This window comes from Lepus europaeus, chromosome 13 (assembly GCF_033115175.1).
Source record: "Lepus europaeus isolate LE1 chromosome 13, mLepTim1.pri, whole genome shotgun sequence".
NCBI classification, from domain to species: domain Eukaryota; kingdom Metazoa; phylum Chordata; class Mammalia; order Lagomorpha; family Leporidae; genus Lepus; species Lepus europaeus.
The window spans coordinates 34426535-34452500 of NC_084839.1; the positions used below are offsets into that span (position 1 = coordinate 34426535).

Consider the following 25966-nt stretch of genomic DNA (forward strand, 5'->3'; position numbering starts at 1 on the left):
AAAGAGATTAAAGTTTATAATGCTCAAGAAAAAAGAGTACATCCTTAGATATGTTCATTTACACATTAATAAGTTAAAATGAATTCCATTATTTAACCATTTATTCAAACCACTGTGTCTAATAATGTTGAAATGAGGGAATAAAAGGGCTGGCGCCATGGCTCAATAAGCTAATCCTCCGCCTTGCAGCGCGGCACACCAGATTCTAGTCCTGGCCAGGGCGCCGGATTCTGTCCCGGTTGCCCCTCTTCCAGGCCAGCTCTCTGCTGTGGCCAGGGAGTGCAGTGGAGGATGGCCCAAGTCCTTGGGCCCTGCACCCGCATGGGAGACCAGCATAAGCACCTGGCTCCTGCCATCGGATCAGTGCAGTGTGCCGGCCATGGCGGCCATTGGAGGGTGAACCAACGGCCAAAGGAAGACCTTTCTCTCTCTCTCTCTCTCTCTCTCACTGTCCACTCTGCCTGTCAAAAAAAAAAAAAAAAAAAAAGAAATGAGGGGTAAAAGAAGGGAGAGAAGGAAGAATATAAATATTAAGACAGTGCTACAATAAGGAATTTACTCTGTAGAAAAGATCAATAGACAGTCGTAATTCAGTGCATTAGGATTAAGTCATTACTTAGGGTAATGACCATGTACCCTGGAGCTGAGAGCAGAGGTTCAGACCAGCAACTAAAGGCCATTGGAATTCAGTATAAAGGAGGAAGAGGTGCTGAAGGTTTGTCTTACTAATGAAATTTATGCTAAGGAAAGAATTTTATCACTGGAGAGTGAAGACTTCTTTCAGAAAATTCTTACCATTACACAATACATTTTTGAAGTATTATGATTGACTATAATATATTCTAAATATAAATTTTGTGTTTAAAGGAACATTATTTATAATTTACATAATGCTGTTAGGTAGGAAGTCATATATGAGCTTGTGTGTGTGTGACAAAGGCCTAAAGAGTTGACATCTAGGCCCAGCATATGCATCTCAAATTCATCCCGATAACCTTCCAGGTGCAGCCCAGTATCTGCACTTGAAATGCCCTGTCCCGTCTACCCAATAACCTGCCAGGTGGGGGTCCCGCCCCTTCTGCCTGATAACCTTCCAGGTGCAGCCCAGTATCTGCACTTCAAACGCCCTGCCCCTTCTACCGGATAACCATCCTTCCTCTAAGGCTCCTCTAAGGTGAGGTGACACCAGCCAGACTTCCCCCTGTCTGATAACTTCAGGGGGAAAACTCAGATGGGAATTTTTCATATTTACATCCAAAAAGTCCTTTGTTCCAGGAGGAGCAGAGGTGGGGAGGCAAGACCGATCCCCTTAAAAACCCCCGGCCTCAACCGGACTGTGTGCTCAGCCCTCTGCCTCTATGCTGAGTCGCCCGCCTGACCTGCCCAGGTGATCTCTCCACTCAACCATGCAACCTCGCTCTCCCCAGTCTGAGTGACTGGGCACTCTCTCTCAGGTTCTGTCCAGAGAAGTGCCCATCCGTTCTTATGATGTCCCTGCCCTAATAAACCTTGCTTTTTGCTTTCCACTACTCTCTGTCTCACACCTGAATTCTTTCTTGCACGAACGCAAGAACCCTTGCATTCTCCGGTAACAATGCCACAAGAGAATTCTGTGAGGAAAAGAGTTTTTCTTTTGGGCTTCAGCTGCTGGGTGTGACTACAAAACCAGTCTGTATACCGCCCAGCTTCCTTTCATATCCCAGAGTGAGGGCACGTGGGAGCACGATGAATGTTTTATTCACTTGGCAGTGTAGCTAAAATGTTGATTTAAAGTCAGTGTTTTTGCATTGAAGAGTATTTTTTTCAATTCAAAATACCCTAATTTAGCAGAATTCTAGGCAAGGGCTATAAACAATAATCAAATGAAAAAGTAACCATTTTACCCATGTACATATTTTTCAAGTAATCACAGATCATTAAAACTATGGTAGTATAATATTCTTAACCATTATTTTGACAAAAGTATTAAAAAAATTTGACAAAACTATATTTGAAGCAATACTGAAACACATAGGCATTTATTTTTTTGTTTTTGTTATTTGGGCTTTTTTCTTTTATAATTTTTAACTCCCACATGTAAGGGTAAACATGCAATTTCTGTCTTTCTGTGTCTGGCTTATTTCACTCAACATGATGTCCTCCAGTTGTATTCATTTTGCTGCAAGTGGTAGAATTTCATTCTTTTTATAGCTGAATAATATTCTATTATGTATATATACACCACATTTTCTTTATGCATTCATCTGATGGACACCATGATTGATTCCATATTTTAGCTATTGTGAACAGTGCTGCTATAAACAAAGTACTATTGGTATCAAAGAAATATACCCAGAAGTGGGATTGCTGGACCAGATGGCAAGGCTATTTTTAGTTTTTTACAAAATCTTGATATTGTTTTCCCCAGAGGCTACACTCATTTACATTCCCAGCAACAGTATGTAAGTGTTCCTCAACAGCATTTGTTCTTCTCTGTCTTTTGGATTTCAGCCATTCTGACAGGGACAAGTTGATATCTTATTGTTGTTTTGATTTGCCTTTCTCTGACAAGTGATGTTGAGCATTTTTTCATATATTTGTTGGTAATTTATGGTTCTTCTTTTGAAAGCTGTCTATTGAAGTCCTTTGCTCATTTCTTAACTGGATTAGTTGCTTTTTCTTACCTGTGTTGAGTTTTTTGAGTTGCTGACATATTCTGAATGTGAATCCTTTGTGGGTTGGTGGCTCGCAGATATTTTTCCCCATTCTGTTGGATGTCTCTTCACTATGTTGGTCATTTCCTTTGCTGTGCAAAAGCTTCTGAGTCTGATGTATCCCATGTGTTTAGTTCTGCTTTGATACCTGTGCTTTCTTTAGGGTGTTATCTAAGAAATTGTCACCTACACCAATGTCCTAGAGTATTCCTGTACATTTTCTTCTAGCAACTTCATAGCTTCAGGTTTTAAATTTATGTCTTTGATCTATCTTGAGTTGATTTTTGTAAATGATGAGAGATTTGGATCCAATTTCATTATTCTGCAAATCAGTTTTGCCAGCACCATTTGTTGAAGAGATTATATTACTCTAATGTATGATCTGAGCACTTTTGTCAAAAATCAATTGGCTGTATGTATGTGGATTAATTTCTGGGCTCTCTACTCCATTCCATTGATCTATGTGTCAGTTTTTATGCCAGTAGCATGCTGTTTTAAAAATTATAGCTTTGGCCAGCGCCGCAACTCACTAGGCTAATCCTCTGCCTGCGGCGCCTGCACCCTGGGTTCTAGTCCCGGTTGGGGCACTGGATTCTGTCCCGGTTGCCCCTCTTCCCTTCCAGCTCTCTGCTGTGGTCCGGGAAGGTAATGGAGGATGGCCCAAGAGCTTGGGCCCTGCACCCGCATGGGAGACCGGGAGGAAGCACCTGGCTCCTGGCTTCAAATAAGCGCAGTGCACCGGCCGCAGCACGCCGGCCGTAGCGGCCATTTGGGGAGTGAACCAATGGAAGGAAGACCTTCCTCTCTGTCTCTCTCTCTCAATGTCTAACTCTGCCTGTCAAAAAAAAAAATTAGCTTTGTGTGCTTTGAAATCAGGTATTATGATGCCGCCAGCTGGCTTGCTTTGCTCAGGGTTACTTTGATTATTCTGGGTCTTTGGTAATTCCATATGAATTTTAGGATTTTTTTCTAATTCTGTAAATAATGTCGTTGATATTTTGGTAGCGATTGCATTAAGTCTGTAGATTGCTTTAAGTAGTATAGATATTTTAATGATATTGATTTTTCCAATCCATGAGCAAGGAATAGCTTTCTATTTTTTGTGTGCCCTTGCTGGCTTCTTTCATCAATATTATAAAAACAGTATGTCTTATTCATTTAAAAATTACTGACTCCTTTAATAATTGCCCACAATGTAGTATCAGTTATGATCAAAATACTTTTTTTTTCCAATTTATGTAGGTATTCCATCTAACCTAGCTGTATGAATAGAGTGCCAACTTAATAAATTAATAAATAGAATGGTTTCAGTATAAAAGTCCCTTCTTTGTAAAGATTACTTCAACCACTTACTTGGAAATTCATTTTGCATATCATTGAATAATCTCTTAAAGTAAGCAGAAAGTATTAACAATGGAGCAGCAAAAAAGAATGTCCTAACGTAATGGCCCCTTTTGAGAAAGACACTGCACAAAATGCAGTTCTGTTTTGTTGCAGGCACTTGATTTCTCAAACCATTAGACCTACCCCATTCAAAGTCATTATTACATGAGTAAAAGTTATTCTAAGTGTAAGTAAAATAATTCGGATGAATTATTTCTGTCAATGAGCCTGTTTCTTGTTGTAAATGAGTAGGCAAGAACTTCTCAGGGAAGCCATTCTTGCCTTTTAGACAGCTACTCACTCTGCCATGCTCTTTTTACCTCTTATATTTTGCATGAAATTTGTCTCTATACTTCCTGTGTACAAAACTGCGAACCACTGAATATCAAGGACTTTGTCGTGTCTGACATTTTATTCCCAGATGTTCACACAATTATGGCAGTTAGTAAATGTTGTTTGATTTGATTACAAAAAAAAAAAAATTCTGTTGTACTTTTAAGTATCGATTGAATGACATTTCTATCACTTGGTTAAATTAGTTATTCCCAGTGAGTTACAAACATAAGCATATAGCAGAAAGCTCATTCAAACACAGGCTGCTGGGCTGTAACCCCAACCCCTGTGGCTGAAAATTTGCTTTTCTAAGAAGTTTACAGATGATGCTGTTGCTTCTGCAGAGTATTGGGACCACACTTTAGGAATCAATGAATTCAGTAATTCACCTTCTACTACCTCCCATGAAGGTACTAAATACAAGGCCATTTATCTTGCAGGAAAAACTTTAGGTGAAAGAGCTGTTTCCAGAGCACCTATGAATGGACATTGTCATCTGTGGTGAGTACATATAATATATGTAGTCTTTTCAATTCTAATATACCCCTTTATTAATTACAGTGGATTTTTTACAATGCAGTTGACCGATTTATCAGTCACATCCACTGAAAAGAATGTATTTAGTGGATACTTCAGTACTGTTTGTGTAGTGTTTATTTTCATTGTGCATATTTTAAATATATTTAAGGTAAATTGAAGATTTAATAAATGAATATAACAAATCTAATACCTTTGAAGATGATAAATGGTAATCAAATCTGGTTAAATATATTATCTAACTTGAAAACACCTACCAAAATGATGCCATGTTTCTAAGTAAAATGTAGAAAGAGTACGTATAAGAGCACATCAAGAATTCCTTATAACTTGATTAATCATGGTATCAAAATCCCCAAGATCAAGAAAAATTCATTTATAATGTAAGAAAGCTGAAAGAAATGGAATCAAATTAGGTGTTGCTCTTTGGAGCAACAAAAAATCATTCTCAGTTGTATCTTGGTTTTAGACCCTTTGTATGTTCGGAATTATAAAATACAAGCAGAAATATGTTGTTTTAACTATTATTCTTCCTCTTATAGTTTCATTTTTGCAATAATTTTTAATTCATTACCTTTTTTTCTGTCCTGCAATGCAGATATTTTAGATACTAAGAGGATACAGTAATAAGTTAATTTATAGCCCTTTCCTCAGCCCTAGGTTTCTAGAAATCCAACCTCTTTGGGGTATTTTGTTCCCCAAGGGACCTCATATGGCAAAATCTTTCTCAGAACAATTCCCTTTCCACAAACCCACAACTGTCCCACAAGAAACTCCTTTTTTCCCACCGAACTCTCAAGTACTGCACCCTTTTCCCAAAGCATACCTGATTCTCCGCTCTGCCATCAGCAGGGGGAGCTCTACTCACAAACTCTCACTTAACGGTAGCCGGGTTAACATTTTATATGTCCCGTGAACTCTAACGTGATCCATGGCTAAAACGTGAATAGGTTTTTGAGGCTGCTGTCACTTGACTTCAGATGGGATGCAAACCTAGCCCTCACCCTCTTTCACCCTAACCCTACAGAAGCCCCAGTCTCTTCCTCCAATGAATTCTTTGCCTTCTCTTATGGAGCCTGGAAATGGGTGAAGGGCTAGGGCTGGCAGAACCCGTGAACCCTTTCCTTCGTGTCATGCATGTGCAGTAGAGCATCGTACTTAGGAGTTGGAATACTCTGTGCATAAAATATTCCTCTCTGCCCCTTGTGCTTCTGCCAAAACCCTAGGAACAAGGTAAATGTGTAGTTAACATCCTAGTGTGAGTGTTTAAAATCATTTCCTTTGTATATAAGGGCCTTGGCTATTATTTCTATAGTCAGGTTATCTAGATCATCTAATTTGCATAATACCAATAAATCAACATATATATGCCTTAAAGTACTTCTGGCTCTCCACCTGTAGCTGTCATGAATTTGTACTGATCAAGCTGTGCTCTTGTCTCTTCATCTTCATGGATCATGGAGATGGTTGGGAGCTTGGTTAGCCAGACTGGATGTAGAAAGAACACCCAAGTCCTACTGTGAACTCTGAGTTCTTATGCTCCTCCTCCTCATCTTTATCCTCCCCCACTCTTGCTCTTCACCAGTTGCTCTTTCTCTGCTGTTCCCTTCCCTCTCCCCTACATGCATCTGTGTCCATAAACAATCCTATTTCAAATGCACATCTGAGACTAATCCTCAACTTGCAGACCTTCCTCAGTGTGAGTTTCCAAACTTTCATAAAGGAACGTGTTGCGTCTTCTGTGAGGGCATCGGCCTGCCTTGCTGTCCTCTGGCGAGGGCAGAGCCTGCTGCACTCCCTCTGAGTACGCTGCCCAGTCTGCCTTCTGCTAATTGGGCTACTTGTGCTTTGTTCATCTTTTTTCACTTTTTGTTGTGAACTAATTGCCTTATTTATAGCCATGAGATTTAATTCCAGGATTAAATCTTGTCAGCACCCACACAGAGTAATGACCCAGTTGTGTTTCACATGATTTCTTATTCATGATCAGTTTTTGGTTGAGTTAAATCTAATAAGTTGACAGCATTTAATAAATTTGGAAGTCAATTTAATCTTCTTTTAAACTATTATATCTACTGTGCTAAATACAAAAATGTTTTTACTCATTAAATAGTAGGGGTTTAAGAAAGTTTAAAAAATTAAACTTTAGCTGAGAAACAATTTAGGTAAAATTACTCCATAATTAATTATAATCAAATATCAAGTACAGCTCTTTTAGAACTAGGATCTTTTTCAGTATATTCAAGTGTTAAACATTTTCTCATTCATGCAATATGAAAGACAAACTGTGGCCTGTAGACCGAATACTACTGCCTATTTTTGTAAATAAAGTTTTATTGGAGCACAGATACACCCATGCATTTCTGTACAGCAATAGACTTGAGTAATTGCAAAAGAGACCGTCTGGTCCCAAAGCCTAAAGTGTTTGCCATCTGGCCCTGCAGTGTAAGTTTACAGACATGATTTCCAGAGCCACACAATGGTACATAAGCCTTCAGTTTGAAACAAAGGTTGGAATCTTCGAGGACAGTTTTCTTAAAGGGTCAGTATTTGGGTAATGACTGAAAAACAAATAGCATTTAAAGGTATTTAAAGACTGAGCTTCACCCTTATCTTTCCCAAAATGAAATTACTTTGTAACTTCAAAGCTGCAAACACTTTCTACGTAATTCTCTTGTTTTTGTCATATTGGCCTAAAATATTTTTGGGATCAAGAGAATAAAGTTACTAATGAATTTGCGATTTGTTGTCCAAATAGGCCTGACCTTAATTATAAATAATGTCTTACATATTTGTTGTGTCTACTGTTTGCAAATCATATCCACATGTCTTATAGCATCTGATTCACAGAGCAGCCTCTGTCCAACTGGTAGACAGGGGAAGCAGGGAACAGTGTATGTGTGAGTGTGTGTTAGTATGTTGATTAGTAACCAGAGCCCCACAGTAAGTGGAAAAACAGAAACTAGACCTTAGATCTTAGATTCTCACATGCTGTAATGTGTGGCCTCTGCTTTCTCACAGTATAAATAGCACTGGTGCTGAACCAAAGATGCTGCCAGGAGACGAGTGCATTTGTTCTAGCAGCTGTTGAAGCAGTCTGGTAGTCAGTTTTTGAGACTATATTCAGTATCAATATAAATACAAGATTCTTGTCAAAACATAGACTGACCTCTAGATGGAGGTAATACACCATACGTGAACCTTCTTTGGAGAGTCCATTGATGTGAGTTTGAGAAATAAAATATTAAATTTTGTTAATGAGCAATATGAAAAAATAATACACAAACAGAATTTATTGAAAGAAGAGATGACCTTGTGGGAAAAGTAATCAGCTTGTCTTTAAATTTATGATATGTAAGATGTTAAATAATATTTTAGACCTTAAAGAAGCCTATTTTCACAAAAGATTATGAAAACAATAAGACTCTGATGACAAATTATTTAAAAAGTAAACATACATATTTCATATAATGTATTCAGAAACCATGAGGGTTTTTCCTTTCTCCCCCTTCATCAGAGTGACATGGAGAGAACATATTGCACAAGCGAATGAAAGCCTAGAGATTTGTCTAAGTAGTTCTTATTTTCAGAAGATAAAAACAGATTGATTCCACCAGTCTAGATCAGCAAATATAACATCTCTTCCTTTAATTGTAGCACATACATTCACAGTTTTGTGAATCTGTAGGGGAGAAAGTTCAAGTAAATACAACATAGATATTTCTAAAATTATGACTGTTCTATTTTTAATTTCTTTCCTAATAGGATAGGTAAATTGGACTATTATATCTGAATGTAAGCAAGGCATTAAGGCAGGTGCGCTCATCACATCCTTGTGGACAAGGTGCAGAAATGTGGACAAGTCCCTATGTCATCTCATCCATGCTTGCAGGAGAGGTTGAACCTCAGTTACTCAACAGATGATTGTCAGTCCAGGGATGATGCTAGGGCCAGGTCTCTATCTTTGACCCCTGTATGTTCAGTCATTTTGTCAGTGTATTAAAGTATTTAAAGTACACAGATAAAGGTTGCACATAACATAAAATGAGGAGGATTAGGGTATATGATGGTTGACAATTACAATTCAAAATATTTTAACATGTAAAACAACTACGAAGTGTGAATTAATAGAAATCAATATGGAAATAAGGAGAGAGAGCAAGGTATCAAAAATGCCCAAGAGGGGCAGGCACTAAGAGGGTGCTTGGGACATCTGTGTCCCACATCAGTGGGGCTGAGTTTGCATCCTAGCCCTACCCTCTGTTCCAGCTTCCTGCTGATGCACGCACTGAGGGGCAGCAGGCGACACCCAAGCTCAAGTATTTCAGGTCCCTGCCATCCATGTTCCACACTTGTGACTATGGCCTGCCTAGTCCCAGCCATTGGGGTGCACTGGGGGAGTAAAGCAGATTCAAGATTCATTCTCTCTCTCTCCCTCTTTCTCTCTGCCTTTCAAATATAATGAAAATAAATGTACAAAAGTTTTTTAAAATCTGTATCTTTTTAAAATGTGCCTAAGAACAGTAGGGAAAAGAAGAAATTTGAAAGAAGTAAGGAATTTAGTTAATAATAGTGTACTATTCTTGAGTCATTGTAAAAATTTATGGCAATATTGTATATTTTAATGCAGTTGTGATTAATGTTAATAACAGAAAACTAGATGTGGCATATGCAGAAGCTGTCTGTACTGTCTATAATTTTCTGTAAATCTAAAGCTATTCCAAATGAAAAATGCATTTAAATAGAAAATATCTGAAGATTTCAAGTTCAAATAAGTTAGAAATCATAATGCTCATAACAAAAATGGGGGCTTCGAGGATGTATCTGTGTAGAACTTTGAAAAGATTAGAATTGCTCCACAATCTAGAGCTGTTTGAGGAGCATGAGAGAACAGAATGACACAGAGCATTTCCAAAAAACGTGCTAAATAGACAATCTGAATAGGTCAACATCTACTAAGGGAAATAAAGAGTTCATTACTTTCCAAAACAGAAAGCACAAAGCCCATATTGATTCACTGGCAAATTCTAACAAATATTTAAGGAAGAAACTACACCAATTCCCTGTAATCTCTTCCAGAAGATGGAAGCAGAGGGTATGCTCCCTAATTCATTCTATGAGACTAGTTTACCAAAATCAGACAAAAACATTCCAAGGAAACTATAGATCAGCATCTCTCACAAACATAGATACAGAAATTCTCAATAACATTTATCATCAGTATTAGTAGATGGAATCCAAAAATGTGTGCGAAGAATTATATACCATAACCAAGTAGGATTTATCTATGGTATGCAAAGCTGAGTCAGCATTTTAAAATCAGTTAATGTAATATATAACAGGAAAAATATAAATTATATGAACATAATAATAAATGCAGAAAAATCATTAGGCAAAAATCCATCACCTGTTCAATTTAAAAAATAAAATAAAATAAATAATTTAAGAGTCCAGCATTGTGGCATTGAAGGTAAAGCTACCACCTATGGCACTGGCATCCCATATGGGCACTGGTTCAAGTCCCACCTGCTCCAATCCAATCCAGTCCATCTCCCTGCTGATGTACCTGGAATATAGCCCAAATGCTTGGGCCTCTGCCACCCATGTTGGGGACCTGGAAGAAGCTCCTGGCCCCTGGCTTCAGATCTTCAGATTAGCCCATCTCCGGCCATTGTGGCCATTTAGGGATGAACTAACTGATGGAAGATTTTCTCTTTTTGTCTCTCTCTCACTCTCTCTCTCTCTCTCTTTTCTTCCGTCTCTGTAACCCTGACTTTCAAATAAATGAATAAATAAATTTTAAAAATTTAAATAAGACAACTTAGCAAGCTAGGAATAGAGGGTGACTTCCTCGACTTGATAAAGAACATCTGCAGGAGGCCAACAGCTTGTTTTCCCATGCTTAAGGATGTCTCTCTCACTAATGACTCCAAGCTCGTACTAGAAGTCCTAGCTAATATAATACAACAAATGGAAATAAAAAGCAAATGAAATATAGATAAAGGAAATAAAAGGTATACAACTTGGGAGGGAAGAAATGTAACTGTCTTTATTTACAGATTGGTTTGATTGTCTTTGTGGAAAATCCAGAGTCAACAACAAAACAACAACAAAAATTAAGCAGTTTTGGCAAGATTATAGGATACAAGGTTAACATAAAAAAGTTGATCACCTTCCTATACGCTAACTATGAACGAGTAGAATTTGAAATTAAAAACAATTACCATTTATATTTATCACTCCCCAAAGTGGAAGTACTTAGCTAAAATTCTCATAAAATATATACAAGACCAGTATGAGAAAAACTATGAAACTGATGAAATATATCAAAGAAGAATAAATAAATGGAGAGACTCAATTTTCACAGATAGAAATACTCAATATTCAAGATGTCAGGTTTTCCCAGTTTAATTTATGGATTCAACACAATATCATCAATAGTTATTTTCTGGATATAAGCAATATTAGTTTTTATAGAGGGGAAAAACACCTAATTTATTTTTGAAGAAGAACTAAGACTGAAGACTGACACTACTCAACTTCAAGAATAACTATATATAAAGAGCAGATGAATAGATCGGTAGATCAGGTTAGGAGACAGAAATGGACCCATAAAAAAAGGTCAACTGATCTTTAACAAAGGAACAAAAACAGTACAGTGAGATAAAGATAGTCAATAAATAGCGGTAGAACCACTGGACATCCACATACAGAAAGACTGAATCTAGATATAGGCCTTGTACTTTTCACAAAATTAACTCAAAATGGGTCATAGACATAAATGTAAAATGCAAAAAATCTAAAACTCCTGTAATATATGACAAAACGAATGGATGACCTTGGGTATTGCTATGACATTTTAGATGCAACACCAAAGGCCAATAATCAGTAGACTTCATTAAAATTTTTAAAGTTCTGTGAGAGACATTGTCTAGAGAATAAGACAACCACAGCCTGGGGGAGAATATTTGTAAATGACACAATTGATAAATGATTGTTATACAAAATACATAAGGAACACTTTAAACTCATTAATAAAACAGCAAATAGCACAATTTAAAAATGGACAAAACACTTTTGTGAATAGACATCTCACCAAGGGTGATATATAGGTGAAAAGTAAGCATGTGAAAAAAAATTTGTCATTAGGGAACTATAAATTAAAGCAGTAATGAGGTACTACTACCTGCCTATGAGAATAGCCAAAATTCAAAACCCTGACAGTAGCATATGCTGGAGAGGATGTGGGGCTTAAGCTTAATCATTACTGGTGGGAATGTAAGATGGTACCACTATTTTGAAGCATAGTTTGACAGTTTCTCACAAAAGGAAATGCACTCTTACCATAGGATCTGATAGTTAGATTCGTTGGTCTTTTACCCAGAGGAGTTGAACACTTATGTACATGCAAAAACCTGCAAATAAATGTTTATACTAACTTTGTTCATAATTGCCAAAACTTAGAAACAACTAAAATATCCATCAGTGGGTGAATGGATAGACTGTAGTAGACAATATAGACAATGAAATATTATTCAGAGCTAGAAAGAAAATAATTCTAAAGCTATGAAAAAACATGAAGGAGCCTTTAAAGCCAGTGCCAGGCTGGTACCAGTACCAGGCTGTTTTGATTATAACTGCCCTGTAGTATGTCTTGAAATCTGGTATTGTGATGCCTCCAGCTTTGTTTTTGTTGTATAAGATTGCTTTAGGGCTGGCACCACGGCTCACTTGGCTAATCCTCTGCCTTGCGGCGCCAGCACACCAGATTCTAGTCCCGGTTGGGGCACCGGATTCTGTCCCGGTTGCTCCTCTTCCAGTCCAGCTCTCTGCTGTGGCCCAGGAAGGCAGTGGAGGATGGCCCAAGTGCTTGGGCCCTGCACCCGCATGGGAGACCAGGAGGAAGCACCTGGCTCCTGGCTTCAGATTGGCACAGCACGCCGGCTGCAACACGCCGGCCATAGCGGCCACTTGGGGGGGTGAACCAACGGAAAAAGGAAGGCCTTTCTCTCTGTCTCTCTCACTGTCTAACTCTGCCTGTCAAAAAAAAAAAAAAAAAGATTGCTTTAGCTATTTGGGGTCTCCTATGTTCCATGTGAATTTCAGCATCAATTTTTTTCTATATATAAGAAGAAAGTCCTTGGTATTTTCATTGGTATCACATTGAATCAGTAAATTACTTTTGGTAGTGTGGACATTTTGATGATATGGATTCTTTCAATCCATGAACATGGAATCTTTTCCCTTTTTTGTGTGTGTCTTCTATTTCTTTCCATAACACTTTGTAAATCTCATTGTAGAGATCTTTGATGTCCTTGTTTCAATTTATCCCAAGATATTTGGGTTTTCTTTTTTGTTTTGTAGCTATTGTGAATGAGATTGATCTTAGAAGTTCTTTCTCTGCCTTGGCATTGTCTGTGTATACAAAGACTATTGATTTTTGTGTGTTATTTTTATATCCTGCCTCTTTACCAAACTCTTTTATAAGTTCCAGTAGTGCCGTAATGGAGTCTTTTGGATCTCATATATATAGAATCATGTCATTAGCAAATAGAGATAAATTGACTTCCTGTGTTTCTCTTTAGATCCATTAACATTTCTTTTAAATAACCAGATGCCCTGTAATTGTGTGCATAAATATTTATTATAGTCACATCTTCCTGTTGAACTGATCCCTTAGTCATTGCATAGTGCCCTTCTTTGTCTCTTTTAACAGTTTCTGTGTTAAAGTCTATTTTGTCTGATATTAGGATGGCTACGCCAGCCCTTTTTTGGTTTCTGTTAGTGTGGAATATCTTTTTCCACCCTTTCACTTTCAGTCTGTGTATATTTATGTTGGTGAGATGTGTTTCTTGTTGGCAGCAAATACATGGGTCTCATTTTTTAATCCATCAGCCAGTCTGTATCTTTAAACTGCATATCTGAGTGCATTTACATTCAAGGTGACTATTGATAAGTAATGACCTGGCCCTGCCATTTTTCCATAAATATTCCTATTGTTTCCTTTGGATTTCCTTTGTACTTCTACTGGGAGATTTCCTGCCTTCACCTTCTTTCACAGTGATGACCATGTTTCTGTGTTTCTGTGTAGCACATCCTTAAGCATCTTTGTAAGGCTGGATGAGTAGTGATGAATTCTTTCAAATTCTGTTTGTTTTGGAAGATCTTTATTGCACCTTAATTCATCAATGAGAGCTTTGCAGGGTACAGTATTCTAGGTTGAAAGCTTTTTCCTCTTAAAACTTGGACTATATCTCCATTCTCTCCTAGCCTGGAGGGTTTCTGATGAGAAGTCCACTGTGAGTCTAATAGGAGAGCCTCTGAAAGTAATCTGGCCTTTCTCTTGTGCACATTTTAGAATCTTTTCTTTATGTTTTGCTGTGGAGAATGAGTACGGTGTGTGGTGGTGAAGATCTTTTCTGGTTATGTCTATTAGGACTTCTGTGTGCTTCCTGTACTTGAACATCACTTTCTTTCTCCAAATTAGGGAAGTTTTCAGTAATCATTTCACTAAAAAGGGTTTCTTTTTTTTTTTTTTTTTTTTTAATTAAACTTTTATTTAATGAATATAAATTTCCAAAGTATAGCTTATGGGTTACAATGGCTTCCCCCCTCCCATAACTTCCCTCCCGCCCGCTACCCTCCCCTTTCCCGCTCCCTTTCCCCTTCCATTCATGTAAAGATTCATTTTCAATTCTCTTTGTATACAGAAGATCAGTTTAGTATATATTAGGTAAAGATTTCAACTTTTTGCCCATATAGCAACATCAAGTGAAAAAACTACCATTGGATTACTAATTATAGCATTAAATAGCAATGTACAGCACATTAAAGACAGAGATCCTACATAATTTTTTTTTTCAAATTAATTAATTTTCTATGCCATTTCCATTTTAACACCAGGTTGTTTTTTTTTTTTTTTCATTTCCAATTCTCTTTATATACAGAAGATCACTTCAGTATATAATTAGCAAAGACCTCATCAGTCTGCGCCCACACAGAAACGCAAAGTATAAAAATACCGTTTCAGTACCAGTCATAGCATCACTTGGCTTTAGACGACACATTAGGGACAGATCCCACATGGGGTGTAAGTACACAGTGACTCCTGTTGCTGATTTAACAATTTGACACTCCTGTTCATGGCGTCAGTAATCTCCCTAGGCTCTAGTCATGAGTTGCCAGGGCTATGGAAGCCTTTAGAGTTCGCTGACTTTGATCTTATTCCGATAGGGTCATAGTCAAAGTGGAGGTTCTCTCCTCCCTTCGGAGAAGGGTACCTCCTTCTTTGATGGCCCCGTTCTTTCCACTGGGATCTCACTCACAGAGATCATTCATTTAGGTCTTTTTTTTTTTTTTCCATGATATCTTGGCTTTCCATGCCTGCTATACTCTCATGGGCTCTTCAGCCAGATCTGAATGCCTTGAGGGCTGATTCTGAGGCCAGAGTGTTGTTTAGGACATCTGCCATCCTATGAGTCTGCTGTGTATCCCACTTCCCATGTTGGATCTTTCTCTCCTAAAAAGGGTTTCTAATCCATTTTCTCTTTCTATACCTTCAGGAATTCCTAAGACCTGTATGTTGAGTCATTTGATAGTATCCCATATATCTCCAGCACTGTTTTTTGATCGTCTAATTTCTTTCTCCTTCTTTTTGGTCTAACTGAAAAATTTCCAGAGATTTGTCTTGTAACTCGGATATTCTTTCTTCAGCCTCACCAAATCTTTTCTTAAGGCTTTCCATCACATTTTTAGTTGTCCTTTCAATTCTTAATTTCCAATATTTCATTTTGATTTCTCTTTAAAATCTCAATCTCATGAGAAAAATTTTCTTTCATGTCATGTTTGGATTTCTTTAGTTTGTGGTTATGCTTCTGATTACTTCTAAGTAATTCTATGATCAGTTTTTGAATTCTGTTTCTGACATTTCTTCAATCTCTTCACTTTCACATTCTAGTATTGAAGTGTTACTTTGTTCCTTTGGGGGCGTCAGGTTAGAAATGACTAAAATTAGAGAAGAAATAAACAAAATTGAATCAAAAAACAATACAAAAGATCAGCAAAACAAAGAGCTGTTTTTTAAAAAAATAAACAAAGTTGACACACCATTGGCCCAACTAACCAAAAAAAAAAAAAAAAAAAAAAAAAGAGAGAGAGAGAGAAAACCCAAATCAAGAAAATTAGAGATGATAAAGGAAATGTAACAACAAACACCACAGAAATAAAAAGAATCATCAGAAATTACTATAACAAGCTGTATGCCAACAAAATGAGAAACCTAGAAGAAATGGATAGATACCTGGATACATAAAACCTACCTAAATTGAGCCATGAAGACATAGAAAACCTAAACAGAGCCATTACCAAGACAGAAATTGAATCAGTAATAAAGACCCTCCAAACAAAGAAAATCCAGGGCCAAATGGCTTCATTGCTGAATTCTACCAGACATTTAAAGAACTAACTCCAATTCTTCTCAAGTTATTCAAAACAATTGAAAAGGAGGGAATCCTCCCAAATTCTTTCTGTGAATCCAGCATCACCTAAATTCCTAAACCCAGAAAAGATGTAACAGAGAAAGAGAACTACAGAACAATTTTCCTAATTAGCATAGATGCAAAAATCCTCAACAAAATTCCGGCCAATAGAATCCAATGAAACACCAGAAAGATCATTCACCTGGATGAAGTGGGATTTATCCCTGGAATCAGGGATGGTTTAACATTAACAAATCAATCAATGTGATATAACACATTAACCAACTGGAAAACAAAAACCATATGATTATCTCAATAGATGCAGAGAAAGCATTTGTTAAAATACAATACCCTTTCGTGATGAAAACTGCAAGCAAATTGAGTATAGAAGGAACAGTCGTCAACACAATCAAGTCAATTTATGACAACCCCATGGCCAGCATCCTATTGAATGGGGAAAAGATGGAAGCATTCCCGCTGAGTTCTGGAACCAGACAAGGATGCCCACTCTCACCATTGCTATTCAACATAGTCCTGGAAGTTTCATCCAGTGCCATTAGGCAAGAAAAAGATATCAAAGGAAATCAAATTGAGAAAGAGGAAGAGAAACTATCCCTATTTACAGATGACATGATTCTATATATAGGAGATCCAAAAGACTCCACTAAGAGACTATTCGAACTAATAGAAGAGTTTAGTAAAGTAGAAGGATATAAAATGAATACACGAAAATCAACAGCCTTTGTATACACAGACAGTGCCACAGCTCAGAAAGAACTTCTAAGATCAATCCCATTCATAATAGCTACCAAAAAAATCAAATACCTTGGAATAAATTTAACCAAAGATGTCAAAGATCTCTACAATGAGAATTACAAAATCTTAAAGAAATAGAAGAGGATTCCAAAAAATGGAAAAATCTTCCATGTTCATTGATTAGAGGAATTAATATCATCAAAAAATCCATTCTTCCTTACCTTAACTTGTGAATAAGGAAAAAAAATCGATTTTTCCAAAAGCAATTTACAAATTCCATGCAATACCAATGAAAATATCAAAGACATTCTTTTCAGATGTAGAAAAATGATTCTAAAATTCATATGGAAATGCAGGAGATCTCGAATAGATAAAACAATCTTATACAATAAAAACAAAGCCAGAGGCATCACAATACCAGATTTCAAGACATACTACAAAGCAGTTATAATCAAAAGAGCCTGGTACTGGTACAAAAACAGAAGCATGGACCAATGGAACAGACTAGAAACACCAGAAATCAATACAGGCATCTACAACTAACTTATATTTGACCAAGGAGCTAAAACCAATCTCTGGAACAAGGACAGTCTCTTCAACAAATAGTGCTGGGAAAAATGGATTTCCACATGCAGAAGTATGAAGCAGGACCCCTACCTTACACATTACACAAAAGTCCATTCAAAATGGATTAAAGACCTAAATCTGATATCATCAAGCTATTAGAGAGCATTGGGGAAACCCTGTAAGACATTGGCACAGGCAAAGAGTTCTTGGAAAAGACCCCAGAGGCACAGGCAATCAATGCAAAAATTAACAACTGGGGATTATATCAAATTGAGAAACTTCTGTGCTGCAAAAGAAACACTCAGCAAAGTGAAGAGGCAACTGACAGAATGGGAGAAAATATTTTCAAACTATGCAACTGATAAAAGATTAATAACCAGAATATATGATTAAGAAACTCCTCAACAACAAAGTAAACAATCCAGTTAAGAAATGGGCAAAGGACTTAAACAGACATTTTTCAAAAGAGGAAATCCAAAAGGCCAACAGACACATGAAAAAATGTGCAGGATTACTAGCCATTAGGGAAATGCAAATCAAAACCACAATGAGGTCTTACCTCACCCCAGTTAGAATGGCTTTCATACAGAAATCAACAAAAAACAAATGCTAGTGAGGATGCAGGGCGGGGGGAGGTACCCTACTCCACTGTTGGTGGGAATGTAAACTGGTTAAACTACTATCAAAGACAGTTTGGAGATACCCCATAAATATGAATATAGACCTTCCATATGACCCAGCCATCCTATTGCTGGGAATTTACCCAAGGGAAATGACATCAGCAAATAAAAGAGTTATCTCTACCTCCCTATATATTGCAGCTCAATTCACAATAGCTAAGACATGGAATCAACTTAAATGCCCGTCAACTGAAGACTGGATAAAGAAAGTATAGGATATGTACTCAATGGAATACTGCACAGCAAAAAAAAAAAAAAAAAAAAAAATCCTCTCATTTGCAACAAAATGAATGGATGAATCTGGAAAACATCATCCTTAGTGAAATAAGCCAGTCCCAAAGGGACAAATACCATATGTTCTCCTTGATCTGTGATTATTAATAGAGTACCTAAAAGGAAACCTGTAGAAGTGAAATTGATACTTTCAGAAGCAACAATTTGAACAGCCCTTGTCTTGACCGGTGAGGAACAGTTTAGTTTTGTTTTTTTTTTCCTCCTTTATACTATTTGTTGAACTCTTTACGTAACATAAAGTTAACCATATATGTATAAAGTCAATTGAAAATAGATCTCGGGGCTGGCACTGTGGTGTAGCAGGTAATGCCACTGCCTGCAGTGCTGGCATCCCATATGGGTGCCAATTCAAATCCCGGCTGCTCCACTTTTAATCCAGCTCTCTGCTGTGGCCTGGTAAAGCAGTGGAGGATGGCCCAGATCCTTGGGCACCTTTACCCATGTGGGAGACCTGGAGGAAGCACCTGGCTCCTGGCTTCAGATCTGCGCAGCTCTGGCCATTGTGGCCAGCTGGGAAATGAACCAGTGGATGGAAGACCTCTCTCTTTCTGCCTATGCCTCTCTGTAACTTTGCCTTTCAAATAAATAAATAAATATTAGAAAAAAAGAAATTAGACTTCAGTAAAAAATAAGAGTGGGAAAAGAAGAGGGAAGAGGGAGTTTGTTACTGTAAAGCTGTATAGTTCTGCATACATTCCTACGAACTTACTTCTAAGGGTACCTTTTAAAAACTTGCCATGGGACCCCAAATCCCATTAAGCTGGGTGGTAAAAATGCCATATTAAGTGTTAAGGAATTATATTAAGTATTAAAGTTATCATATATATAGGATTAAGTGTTAAAAGGATCATATAAATAAGATCAAGTGTCTGGTAACAGTAATAGATAGAATTAAAAAGAAGAGAATCTTCCAATATGGGAAACAGTCCACACAGCAGACTCTTAGAATGACAATCGCTTTAAATAGCACTCTGACCTCAGAATCAGCCCTTAAGACATTCTTGTCTGGCTGAAAAGCCCTTGAGAGTATTTCAGGCCTGGAAAGCCAAGACACCATGGTAAAAAAAAGTCCTATTTGAAGGATCTCTGTGTGTGAGACCCCAGTAGAAAGAAGTGGCCATCAAAGTATATACTTTACCCTCAAGGGAGGAGAGAACTTCCACTTTGCTTATGGCCTTATCTAAATACTGATGGAGATTGTGGATTCAAAAGGCTTCCGTAGCCTTAGCAGCTCATGTCAAGAGCCTCAGGTAGGGACCAGCATTGTGGCAAAGTGGGCAAAGCTGCAGCCTGGAGTGCTGGCATTCCATATGTGCACTGGTTCGAATCCTAGCTGCTCCACTTCCAATATAGCTATCTGTTATGGCCTGGGAAAACAGTAGAAAATGGCCCAAGTACTTGGGCCCCTGCACCTGTGTAGGAGACCCAGAAGAAGCTCCTGGCTCCTGGCTTCAAATTGGCATAGCTCTGGACACTGTGGCCAATTGGGGAGTAAACCAGAGGATGGAAGACCACCCCCCCCCCCACCTCTCCTTCTCTCTGTGTAACTCTGACTTTTAAATAGATAAATAAATCTTATTAAAAAAAAGAGCTTTGGCTGATCGCTGACATCATACATAAGTGTGTTAATTGTTAAATTAACAACAGGAGTCACTGTCACTTACTTCCCATGCAGGGCCTCTGTCTTCAGTGAGTTATATTATGAGAATTAACTGTAAAACTTGTACTCAAAGTTTTTGTGTGTATGTGTGTGTGGGTGTATATGTGTGTGTATATCCAAATTGTTGAAATCTTTACTTAGTATAGAATTAGTCTTCTGTGTATAAAGTTAATTGAAAATGAATCTTTTTTTTTTTTTAAATTTTTTGACAGGCAGAGTGGACAGTGAGAGAGAGAGACAGAAAGGTCTTCCTTTTGCCGTTGGTTCACCCTCCAATGGCCGCCGCGGCTGGCACGCTGCGGCCAGCGCACCGCGCTGATCCGAAGGCAGGAGCCAGGTGCTTCTCCTGGTCTCCCATGGAGTGCAGGGCCCAAGCACTTGGGCCATCCTCCACTGCACTCCCGGGCCACAGCAGAGAGCTGGCCTGGAAGAGGGGCAACCGGGACAGAATCTGGCGCCCCAACCGGGACTAGAACCCGGTGTGCCGGCGCCGCAAGGCGGAGGATTAGCCTAGTGAGCCGCAGCACCGGGAAAATGAATCTTAATGGAGAATGGGACTGGGAATGGGAGAAGGAGGAGGAATTGGGGTGGAAGTGGGGATGGGAGGTCAGCTATGGTGGGAAGTACCACTATAGTCCTAAAGTTGTAGTTATGAAATTTGTACTTATTAAATAAAATGTTTTTTGGGGAAAAATAAACAAATAAAAAAATTTTAAAAGGAATAAAGAGGGAGCTTGAGGTGTACAGGGCCGGAGATGCTGCAGCCCCGCGACCCGGAGCAGCTCAGAGCAGTGAATAATAGCTCTTCAAGTCTGCAATAAAAAATGGCCTCCAATAAAACTACATTGAAAAAAATGGGAAAGAAACAGAATGGAAAGAGTAAAAAGGTCGAAGAGGCAGAGCCTGAAGAATTTGTGGTGGAGAAAGTATTGGATCGACGTGTAGTGAATGGGAAGGTGGAGTATTTCCTGAAGTGGAAGAGATTTACAGATGCTGACAATACTTGGGAACCTGAAGAAAATTTAGATTGTCCAGAGTTAATTGAAGCATTTCTTAATTCTCAAAAAGCTGGTAAAGAAAAAGATGGTACAAAAAGAAAATCTTTATCTGACAGTGAATCTGATGATAGCAATCAAAGAAGAAGAGAGATGCTGCTGACAAACCAAGAGGCTTTGCCAGAGGTCTTGATCCTGAACAAATAATTGGTGCCACAGACAGCAGTGGAGAATTAATGTTTCTCATGAAATGGAAAGATTCAGATGAGGCTGACTTGGTGCTGGCAAAAGAGGCAAATATGAAATGTCCTCAGATTGTGATTGCTTTTTATGAAGAGAGATTAACTTGGCATTCTTGTCCAGAAGATGAAGCTCAGTAATTGTTTGCATTGTTTATATATATATATATAAATAAATAAAATCTGGGTCTTGGTTTTCGATTTACTGGTGTGAAGAAATAACTACATTCTAATGAAAATCAAGTTTGATACATTGGTTTTTTTTCTTTTTTTTTTTGACAGGCAGAATGGACAGTGAGAGAGAGACACAGAGAGAAAGGTCTTCCTTTTGCCGTTGGTTCACCCTCCAATGGCCGCCGCAGTAGCGCGCCGCGGCGGCGCACCGCGCTGTTCCGATGGCAGGAGCCAGGTGCTTCTCCTGGTCTCCCATGGGGTGCAGGACCCAAGGACTTGGGCCATCCTCCACTGCACTCCCTAGCCACAGCAGAGAACTGGCCTGGAAGAGGGGCAACCGGGACAGGATCGGTGCCCCGACCGGGACTAGAACCCGGTGTGCCGGCGCCGCAAGGCGGAGGATTAGCCTAGTGAGCCATGGCGCCGGCCGATACATTGGTTTTGAAAGTAGTATTGGGGGAGTTGTGAATTTTTTTATTTATTTTTGCATCGATAGCACTGGTTACTTCTAACAGATAAAAGCTTTCTGTAGTTGCTTCCTTTATCAGAAAAGAACATTTGCTTTTCTGAATATTGGAGAAAGTTGTCATAGTTCTTCAATCAGGACTTGATTTTAACTGATACTAAAGGACCATTCTGGGTTGTTGTATGTGTATACTTTTATAAATGGTTTTCTTTTTTTTTGTTTTTGTTTTTAAATTTTACCAAAAGAAAAACCATGGGAAGACCCATGTTTCTGAGGTTCCATCATTCTGAGCAACCTAAGAAATAAGTCCCTTTAAGTTAAACTGAAGATTTTCATGAAGCCATAACCTTTTAAATTAATTAGTTTGTAAGTCATTTGGACAAGTTAAATTAGATAATTTAAAAGAAGCCATATCAGAACCTGTATCTAAATCTATAGTCATAAATGCAATGGCTTATAAAAATTATGTTGGTACTAGTAGTCATCCCTCCCAAGATCAGAAAATAGACCTCCTGGTGTGCTATAATAAACTAAGCAAGGTAAATGGACATTTGAATATTTGTTCTAGCGAGCCATTACTTTACAAACGCCAAAATCGCTGTGCTGTATCGACTAAAAGGCCATGATTCATGGAATGACTAAGACTTGGCTCCTGAAAACCCGATCAGATTGTTATTAGGACCTGCTGGTATAAGTGGGTAAACAAGTGGTTGTAATCTAAATTATTGACCTGCATGTTTTGTCTTTGTCCCGTCTCATTCCTTACATGTAGGCTCAATCTTCACGGTATTTGGGTTACTGGTTCAGCAGATGCCAGGAAAAATAACTTTGTAGTAATCAGAATGTTATCCAACTGTATATTGTTTACTTTATTGTAAATACTGGTGAACAGTGGTCAATAAATAGTTTTATATTCAAAAAAAAAGGAATAAAGAATTTCAATTCTTCAAACTCTAAAAATAAAAGAAAAAAATAATTTCAACTCTATAAACTATAAATAAATAAAAGAAATGTTAATGGATCTAAAGGGAGACACAGATTCCTATACAATGGTAATGAGGGACTTCAGTACCCCACTTTCAGCAATGGACAGATCAACCAGACAGAAAACCAGCAAGGAAACAACAGAGTTAACCAACACTTCAGATCAAATGGATCTGATGGATATCTACAGAACTTTTCATCCTATAGTTGCAGAGGTCACTTTCTTCTCAACAGTGCATGGACCTTTCTCCAGGACTGACCACATGCTAGATCATAAAGCAAGTCTCAGCAAATTCAAAAAAATTGAAATCATACCATGCATCTTCTTGGACCACAATGGAATGAAGCTGGAAATCAGCAACTCAGGAATCTCTAGAACATATGCAAGCATATGGAGACTGAACAACGTGCTCCTGAATGAACAGTGGATCATTGAAAAAATCAAAAGAGAAATCAAAAAACTGTTGAGGAACAGGTTTTTTTTTTTCATACTATTTGTTGAACTCTTTAATTAGTGTAGAGTTAATCCTCTATGTATAAAGTTAATTGAAAATAGATCTTAGTAAAAACTAAGAATGGGAATAGGAGAGGGAGGAGGAAGAAGGGTGGGAGTAGGTTGGGAGGGGGGTACAGTGGGAAGAATCACTATCACTATGTTCCTAAGGTTGTATTTATGAAATGCATGAAGTTTGTATACCTTAGGTAAATGGTTTCTGGAGGAAAAAAGAAATGAAAAGAAAAAATCTCAGAAAGATAACATGAATTTTCCATGAATTTTTTAAAGCCCTTTTGTATTTATTGTTATTTTCAAGGGCATTAAAAGAGGTCATAGAATTTTTGTTTTAATTTTTATAGGAACAATGAGTTTTTTTAAAGATTTATTTTTTTACTGATTTATTTGAAAGGCAGAGTTACAGAGATAAGGAGATACAGACAGAGAGAAGGACAGAGATATTCTGTCCACTGGTTCACTCCCCAAATGGTCACAATGACCAGGGCTGGGCCAGGCTGAAGGCAGGAACCAAAACCTTCTTCTGGGTCTCCCACTTGATTCATGGGCCCTGGACTTGGGCCGTCTGCTGCTTTCCCAGGCCCATTAGCAGGATGCTGGAATAGAAGTAGGCAACCCAGCCAGGGCTCGTACTGGATCTCAAATGGGATGCCAGGAAAACAGCAGAAGATAGCCCAAAGGCCTGGGTCCCTGCCACCCATGAGGGAGACCCTGATGGAATTCCATCTCCTGGCATTGGCCTGGCCCAGCCTTGGCCATCATGACCAACTGAGGAAGTGAACCAGCGGATGGAAGATTTCTCTACCTAGCACTCACACTCGTTTTCTGTCTCTCCCTCTCTGTAACTCTGCCTTTCACAGAAATAAATCAGTGTTTCAATGTTTTAAAAGAGAGTTGTCTCTGTCTCTCTCTCTCTCTCTCACTGTCCACTCTGCCTGTCAAAAAAAAAGAGAGATAGTTGTGTTTTTTCTAATTTAATAGACTTTTCCTAAGAGCAAGCTTCTTCATGACTTTGAGTTGATGATGACAGTAATAAAGGCAGTTAATATTTATTATAACTCCTTTTAGCCAGGCGCAGTTTTAAGCACATTACATATTTCAGCTTATTTTATCCTCACACTGTACACACAAGATAGGCAGTGTTGGTATCCCCACTTGTATATGAGGAAATTTGCCTCATATTAATGTCAAGTATTTATTATATTTAAGGCTGTTGCATCTCTTCAAGTACTTCTATTTAAAAAATTAATGATTTTTTTGTTAAAAAACATTCTGTTTTGGAGGTATCCAATTTTAAATTTACATGACAGTCACTGTTTTTATGTTTTTCAGGTATGCAGTTTTGTGTGGCTATGTATCTGAATTTGAGGGTTTACAAAACAAAATCAACTATGGGCATTGCTTCAAGGTATTTTTTTGATATTAAAAATGTTTTAATGTAGGTCTATATTTCATTAACAGGTATAAATTAATGCTCTAGAAATGTGTTGTCATTGTTGTTTCAATGAAATCGCACTCCATAAATAGTGCTGTGACAAAAGGAATCAAACTATTTGAGTGGTTAAATATTATTATTATTACACAGCCTCTAAGAAGTGACATAGTGGATGAGTATTATTTTTTTCAAAGTTGGAGGATTAACCTGTTGGTCACAAGCTCACCAACATCACCCATGTGACTGGGTCTAATTAGTCAGCAATCTTTCCACATACTTGGTGGGAGGAGTTAAGCTCCAGTCTAGGGCTAAATTTTCCATGATAGATGAAAAAATAATAATCCACAGATACATCATTTGTCATCTGCTCTAGTTACAACAGCTCAAAAATAAGCCTGCAGGGTCAGTAATTCCAGGAGGATCAGTTCTTTGCTGTGTTCTGGCTGCCTATACCCATTTTGATAATACCAGGGGAATAGTTCCTCTCCCATCTAGGTCCACTAATTTTTCTTCCACTATGCCTTGCTCCATGGCATTTGACATCTGTAAACTTTCCTCTGAATCAGTACTAGCCAGGTAAGTCATGGGCAGGAAAACTTTGGACTTTAGGTGTTTTCTAATTTCTATAGCAATCTTTTGGCTTTAAATTATACGTAGCTTTAGGAAGTCATGATCACAGGTTTGGTCCCGGTTGTGACAGTCACTTTTGAGCACTGAATTATTGAGATTTAATTGTCTCAGTTGTTACGGATTGAGGGTGCTGAAATAACATTGTAAAATCA

At 38.0% G+C, this 25966-nt stretch overlaps 1 protein-coding gene and 1 pseudogene across 5 annotated transcripts in view; both read left to right on the top strand.

Annotated features, from left to right (window-relative positions):
* Positions 1-25966, top strand: part of RMDN2 (regulator of microtubule dynamics 2) — a 93119-nt gene that overhangs the window by 36555 nt on the left and 30598 nt on the right. For all 5 annotated transcript variants that reach the window (XM_062209285.1, XM_062209283.1, XM_062209281.1 and 2 more), the window contains exons 5-6: positions 4850-4910; positions 25082-25157. In XM_062209285.1, coding sequence (XP_062065269.1) covers positions 4850-4910; positions 25082-25157 — 137 coding nt within the window. The remainder of the gene's footprint in view (positions 1-4849; positions 4911-25081; positions 25158-25966) is intronic.
* Positions 21154-21757, top strand: LOC133773043 (chromobox protein homolog 3-like; annotated as a pseudogene).